Source organism: Marmota marmota, unplaced genomic scaffold, assembly GCF_001458135.2.
Source record: "Marmota marmota marmota unplaced genomic scaffold, marMar, whole genome shotgun sequence".
NCBI lineage: Eukaryota > Metazoa > Chordata > Mammalia > Rodentia > Sciuridae > Marmota > Marmota marmota.
Window position 1 is genome coordinate 1589172 of NW_026000037.1, and position 8218 is coordinate 1597389.

Consider the following 8218-nt stretch of genomic DNA (forward strand, 5'->3'; position numbering starts at 1 on the left):
TTACAGGCATCATACTAAATCATTTTTGTTTTCCTGGTGAGAAAACAGGGCCTGGAGAAGTTATATAGCTTATTGAAGTTACATAGTAAGTGGTGAAGCCAGCATCAGACCCAAGGAGCCTGGCTCCAGAGTGTGTGTTTCTCCAGGTATCATTTTGTGATAAGCATTTCAATCATGTGTGTGTTCTAAATATTCAGTTTCACCTGTTGAATCTGAATTTCTGGATTTGGGGCTCAGAAATCTGCATTTTAAATGTGCTCTCCCAAACGTTGCTTATGTACTCTCAGGTTTGAGAACTATGCCATCTTAAACTGCTTCATGATAACTCTGTAGATTGGGTAGTATTGCTCTTCTTTTCTAAGTAAAGAAACTAACATTCAAACTAGGTTAGTTTGCCTAAAGTCACCCAAGTAGTAAGGCAGACAGCTGGGATTTCAATCTGGACATTTTATTTCCAAAGACCTTGTTCTTAATCATAGTGCTCTATGCTGTTTTTGTAATATTCCTGCCCCTGGTGGTTGGGGAAAACCGAAGCCCTTCTTTTAATATGAACATATATTTATATTGAGTTTATAAATGATGTTAAAAGTTTAAAGGGTTAAAATTGCTTTTTCTGTGAAAGATCTCATTAAGATCATGTACAAATGTTTCTTTGTGTGAACCAACTCAAGCATGATAGTGATTACTTCAACTAAGATGAAAATGCCATTTGTTCTTTGGATCATATGTATGTAGTCTCAACTATACACATACAAACCAGATTTTCTATGAAAAGACAAACTGTTTACTGCAAACAAAAGAATGGCATAATAAAGATGAAATTAACAACTAAGAAATAAGCTTAATACATGTATTATAACCAAATAACCAAATATTTGCTTAAGTGATTACAAACAAGAAAATGAAAGATAAATTGTACCTTATTCAATATTTAAAATATATCTCCAACAGGATTACTTCCAGTAAGACACAGAACACTTTAGTAATAAATGATATGATTCGTAAGGAAGTCAGAACAGTTATGACTATATGTAGCAAGCAATCAATATATTATCAACATTCAGAAAGCAGAAATTGCAGATGAGGGAAAATATTTCTATAGTTATTCACCTCATTGAATCAGTTCTTGGTAGATCAAGTGAACAAAACAACAAGCAAGGATATAGCCATTTTAAATGACCATTGGGTATAATTTATTTTAAACACTACAACTTAAAAATATAAAATAGCTGGGTGAGGTGACACACACCTGTAATTCCAGCAGCTCAGGAGGCTGAGGCAGGAGGATCAAATAGCCTCAGCAAAATCAAGGCACGAAGCAACTCAGTGAGAACCCTGTCTCTAAATAAAATACAAAATAGGGCTGAGGATGTGGCTCAGTGGTCCAGTGCCCCGGAGTTGAATCCCCCCATCCCCCACAAAGTATACTTGTCAAGAATATAGACAAAAATTGACCATTTCTTGGGCTACACAGAAAAACCAAAAAGTAGAGCAAGGTAAGGAATATTCTCTAATTACAATGAAATGATGTTATAAACAACAAAATCAGAATGCTAGACATTGTTTTCATTGGGGGAAATTTTTTTCTGATTTCTGGTTCAAAAGAGAAATAAAAACTGAAATTGTATAATAATTAGAAAACAATGTTGAAAGTATTACCTATCAAAACTTTCAGGATATACATTTAAAGCAGAGGAAAAAGTCAAAGTCTTAAATGGTTTATCAATAAATAATGGAAATAGATTAAGCAAAATGAAATAATGAACTAGAAATGTAAAGAAAATAACTAAAACCAGAAAAAGACAATTATAAAAAATGATTCTATGAAAAATCACTAGCTAATCTATAAAATAATAGATGCTAAGGGAAAAATTAAATATACAGTTAAAAGAACTGTACTTTGTTGGACTACACAAATATAAACCTGAGTGAAATGGATTAATTTCTAAAAGTATTTCCCAAACTAGAAAAATCTAAACATCTTTATGGGAAAATTAAGAAGGTACTATAATTCTTCCTAAAAGAAAGCATCATTATTAGGTAGTTCAGAAGAATTATTTAATGAACCTTTAAATAGCATGTACTTCCAATGCTATGTAAAAAGAGAAAACATCAAAATACTTTTACAAAGCTAATGTATCATTAATATTTAAACTTGAAAATTGCTGCCCCCACAATACACACATACACACACACACACACACACACATACACACACGTTAAAGGCCAAGCTCCCTAATATCCAAGCAGAATTGACAATTTAACACTATAAAATAATAATATACTTTATAGAATCTCATTTTTTCTAGGACTGCAAGAATATAGTAGCATGATAGAAATAATACCAGACTAGAACATCTTAATAGTTTGTCATAATTATTGATCCAGGGAAAAACACCATACCATATGCTCATCTCTAAATTATAAGAGGACATATATAAAGTTCTACAGCTATTCTAAATAAAGGTATTTAATCAGAAAGGAATTAGTTACATACTTTGATTACAGGACAAAATGTGCCTTTATTAGCTTCCAAATATTATCAGGATTGGTGATGAAATATCAGAAGTATTGCCACTGACATCTAGAGTAAGATATGATTGTTTACTATTATTGCTATTATATAGCATTAATACATTTGGACAAGGGAAAGAAATAAGATATAAAATGTTGAAAAAGAGGTTGTAAAACTATCACTTCTTTTGTTATCATTTTTTGTTGTGCTGAGGATTGAACCCAGAGCCTCATATATGTTAGGCAAATACTATCTACTAGTGACCTGCACACTCAGCCCCTCGGAAGATATCATTTATGCCTGAAAAGCCCAAGAAATTTATCTGAAAAACTACCTAAATAGAAGTATCATGATAGAAAATTAATTTACAGAGTCAGTAGATTCACACCGAGAGTGTATGTTAACTTTTGCTACTTACCACCTACCTCAAAAGTTAAGTACTTGACTTTACACAACTATTTGTTACTACTTATAAGTTCTTGGGTCATCTGAGTGGTTGAACTCCCCATGCATCTGGAATAGGCTGTGGATCCAATAAAAAGGTTAGTTTGGCTGCTCTTGGAGGGACAACTGGGCTCTGACTCCTGTGTTTTCTTACCTTCATATGCCAGCAGACTGACTTCGCGTATGAAGGAGACTCAAAAGAATAAGAATACGAGTCCCTTGAGGCCTACGCTCAGAGCCTACATGTTGTCTCTCTCATTTACCAAAACAAATTACAAGATTAGCATAAATTCAAGTGGAAGAGAGATTATCCACACTTATTGATTAGTGGATCTGAGAAGTTACATTGAGAGCAGGAAAAATGAAGAATTTTAGCAATTTTTATATTCCATCACAACAACTAATGAAAACATATAATGAAGGAGCAAAGTTACAACATCAAAAAGGTTCATGATCTGTGGACTTACTTTATTAGAATTATAAATGGCATAAACATCTGTGTGCACATATACAAGTGCAAGGATTGTAAGGTAGATGTATACATGTTATTTTTTTAAGTTAAATATTTTTTGGCAGAGAATGCACTGTAAAATTTCATGAGAGTTGATGTATGTACATGTACCCATGTAACTATCACCCTGGTCAAAATATTGTACATTTTCATCATCCCAGAAAATAATTTCTATGCTCCCTTTCAGTCAATCCAAAGGAGAACCACTTTTTTTTAATCACCCTAGTAGTAATTTTACTTCAAAAAACGGAAATATCCCAAATATCAATCTTCTGCTTTATTTTTAATATAATACTATAATTTACATCTAATTTAAGAGAAATTAACTTAAGGAAGTAATTAAATATTCAGAATTTTTATGTAAAAACATTTCACTACATGCATCGTACATAATGTAATTGGGATAAATAAATATTTGTAGGCTGTTGATTTTAATTCCTACAGTGGCCAACATAAATCACTAAATAATGATTAATGAATGTTTTGTTCCTCTCTACTTTAGTTCCCCATTTAAAAGTGGTGTGTCAATGGCAAGTCGGCTTTGTAAGGCTGCAATGTTAAGTCGATTTAATCTGCTTGCCAAGGAAGCTAAAAAAGATGATTTACTTGAAGCTAGTACATATCATGCAGCTAAGGTAAGGTCCTTAAAAGAATGAAATTGATAATAGAAATAAAGACAATATTGTGGTATTTTATGATTATGATATGTAGCAAAAGCTTGTGAATAGTTCCTGAATATAAGATAATATGTGTAGTGGTAAGATTAATTTTTAAATGAGTATGCTGGAAACTGGATATGTGCATACATGTTACCACTTAAAGAAGCCCCCCTTAGTGTGATGTATAGTTACCCTGACAACATTTTACAAAAACCTTTTATATCATGCCCTGAAAAGTAAAATAACATCTTTCCTATTTATGACATTGTTAACATTAGCATATTAAGTATCTTAAAGTAATACATAATTTAATATACCCTTACAAATTTATTTTGTTAAAGTTGTGAAAAAGCTTTGGTATGAGCATCTAATTTGGATCTGGTTTAGTAGGTGATATAGCTAGCCTTTTTTTTTTTTTTCTCTTTAAATTGTTTTTTTCATACAAACATAAAGTAGAAAATTTTGAAATTTTTTTAAAAATACAGAGGTCAGGCGTGAGACCCTAGGTTCAATCTCCAGCACACACACATACACACGTGTGTATGCATGTGAATATGTTCATATGCACATATGTATATTACTTGTAATCCTACCTCCTTTTCATAGATAATACTTAAACTTTTAATGTAAGAATATTACTTCACATATATTGATATTTGTGTATGTTCCAAAATAATTCAGGTTGTACTGGATATGTTTTTTAATTACTTTCATATTTTCATTATTAAATATAAATTCTTTGATAATCTAATTTTGCTAATACAGTGTTCTATGAAACTCTTAATTTCATCAGTACTTAATGATCCGACTATAATTTCAGTTTGTAAAGCAATTATACTAACTATAGTTGTATGTGTATACATAGTATAAAAGCTTATCTAGATAATTTCTGATTTTGGTGGCATAAAGAGGTTACAAATCTATAAAAACAGTATAGAAAAACACATTCATGAGAGTTGATGTATGCACATGTACCCATGTAACTGTCACCCTGGTCAAAATTGTCAAAAGAATCTTGTCAAAAACAGTCTTTCACAACTCTGGAAATTGACAAAAAGTAGAAGGTGAAGAAAACAAACAAGGGGCTGGGGATGTGGCTCCAGCGGTAATGCACTCGCCTGGCATGCGGGCACTGGGTTCGATCCTCAGCACCACATAAAAATAAAATAAAAATGTTGTGTCCACTGAAAACTGAAAAATAAATATTAAAACATTCTCTCTCTCTCTCTCCGTCTCTCTCTCTCTCTCTCTCAAAAAAAAAAAACACCCCAAACAAACAAACAAACAGAAAACATTGAAAAACTGCTAGGACTTTGGGTGAGAGTAACAAGATTTTTGCCTCCTTGCCTGGGGTGGTTCTCATCCTCTTGTTCCTCTCTAGTTTGAGTGGCAAGAACTGTGGTTTTACCAGAAGCGTAGGTTACCACCAGAAGGGGTAGACTTGATCTAGGGTATGGGATGAATACTTGTGGTTTTGTCAGCTTCAGGTACCAAACTTGGAAGGAAATGAATAGGGAAGACTGACACTTTGCTGTCCAGAGGCTGCAGTCCTGAGTGAATGCAAGTGTTAGACCAACTAGCAACTAGAAACTTACTCCTGAGGATTTTGGAGAAGAGGGAGAGAAACATTTTCCATGTTCTTTGAACTGAAAAACTGCCTCCATGTACATGGGAGAGTCAAGAGAGCCCAGCAAATAATGAAAACCAAGCGATACTTGAGAACTGGTTAAACGTTAGACATACTCCCTGCCACATATCAATTGATCAGAATAAGAGGGAAGCCTTAGAGGTGTAATGTGTTTGAGTACAGCCTTGGCTAGAATCATTTGCTTATTACTAAGGTACACAGACAGATAGAAAGCGACCAGTAGGAGGCTAGGCTAAAAATATAAAAATAAGAATAAATATGTGTGAAGAGACTACAGCAGCTGTACACAGTGGTGAAGACAGGTCTCACAATGAAAGCAAAGAAACTTAAAAATAGTAACAAAAAATTAAAATCATACAAAGAATGTTCTAACCATGATGGAATTAAAGTAGAAATTAACAGAATGAAATCTGGGAAATTGCCATATACTTGGAAATTAACATCTAAATTATTTGTGACTCATAGAAAATTACTAAATATTTTGAACTGAGTGAAAATGAAATAGTACATATTAAAATTTAGGGTATATGACTAAAAGCTTTAAATGCTTATATGAAAAAAGAATCCTAAAATGAGTTTTTGCACTCCCCACCTTAAGCTAAAAAAATCAAAGAGGAGCAACCAAAATGAAAATAATAGAAGACAGGAAATAATGCAGATCAGAAGGTAAATTAATGAAATTAAAAATAGAAAAAATATCAATGAAATTAAAAGATGATTCATTTTTAAAAGTAAGCAAATTTGATAACCCTTTATCTAAACAAGAAAAAAAATAAGGACTAAAACAAATTATGAAAATCTGTAATGAAGGAAGGGTTATTATTACAGATCTCACAAAATTAAAATAATTGTGATTGCAAATTTTTACCAACATATTGGAAAGTTAAATGAAATGGACACACTTTCTAGAAAGGCATAAATTTAAAAAAAATTTTATACAGAATTAAATAGAACCTAATTGAGAAGTTGCACTATTCTTTTCCCAAAGAAAATCTCAGGCACATATATGGCTTTACTGGCAAATTCTGTCAGACATAAAGTACAATACAAATCCTTCAAAATCTCTTTCAAAAACTAGGGAGATAACACTCCTCCACTCATTTCTCAAGGCCAGTATTTCTGTGACACCAAAACTGGACAAAAACACAAGAAATAAGAACTACAGACCAGTATCATTTCATGAACACAAATGTAAAAATGTTTACCAAGACATTGACAAACCAAATTGAAAGTATACAAATACAAAAATGATTATGTCTAAGGAGTTTTATACCAGAAATGCAAAGTTGATTTGACATCAGAAAATTATTTGATGTCATGTATTATTCATATAATAAATTCAAGTTCAAAACTCACAGAATTATCTTAAAATACATACAAAAATATATCTAACAGAGCCCAACACCCATTCACAATCAATATGCAGGACAAATAAGCCTAGAAATGGACTTACGTAATTTCATAAAGGGCATCAATGAAGACTCTTCCATTGACATTATACTTAATATTAGAAGCCTGAATATTCCCTCCCCAACCCAAGATTGGGAAAGAAGGCAAGAGTTCTCACCACTTAAGAGTTCTGTTCATCATAGCCAAGGGGGCAGCAAGGCAAAAAAAAAGGGGATGGAGAAAATGTTGCCTTCTTCCTAGATGATGATGTCATTTTGTAGGTTAAAAAACCCTTTGGAATGAAAGAATAATTACTACAGATATAAAGAAAAAAAAAAGTAATTGTATGTGATTACAGATAAAAAAAAAACTACATCATATGTGAATTTAGCAAGATCACAGTATAAGAACAATATATAAAAATAGTGTATCTATATCCCAAAAATAAAAGAGTTTCATCTACACAGCCTCAAATATAGACACAGGGAGGAATAAATTCAACAAAAGAAGTATAATACCTATAAACTGGAAATGATAAAACATTGCTGAGAGAAACTAAAGGAGACCTAAATAAATAGGGAAATGTAGCCAGTATTCATGGATTGGAAAAAGATTTCACTTCTGTTTAGTCTGTAGCTACAATGCAAAATCAAAATCCCAGCAGACTTTTGTGTAGAAATTGATGAACCAATGGTAAAATTGATATGGAAGTTAAAAAGAGAGAAGCCAAAACAATTTTGAAAAAAAGAACAAATTTGGAAAACTAATCTAGTTTCAAAACTTAACTACAAGCATAACTTGAGGAAACCATGGGTTTATTTTTTTTTAATTTTTTATTGTTGGTTGTTCAAAACATTACATAGTTCTTGACATATCATATTTCACACTTTGATTCAAGTGGGTTATGAACTCCCATTTTTACCCCGTATACAGATTGCAGAATCATATCAGTTACACATCCATTGATTTACATGTTGCCATACTAGTGTCTGTTGTATTCTGCTGCCTTTCCTATCCTCTACTATCCCCCCTCCCCTCCCCTCCCCTCCCCT

General features: G+C 32.3%; 1 protein-coding gene across 1 annotated transcript in view; it reads left to right on the forward strand.

Moving 5' to 3' along the window:
- Nucleotides 1–8218, forward strand: part of Adad1 (adenosine deaminase domain containing 1) — a 44683-nt gene that overhangs the window by 27199 nt on the left and 9266 nt on the right. The window contains exon 10 of the mRNA XM_015478951.2: nt 3973–4105. Within this exon, the coding sequence (XP_015334437.2) occupies nt 3973–4105 (133 nt within the window). The remainder of the gene's footprint in view (nt 1–3972; nt 4106–8218) is intronic.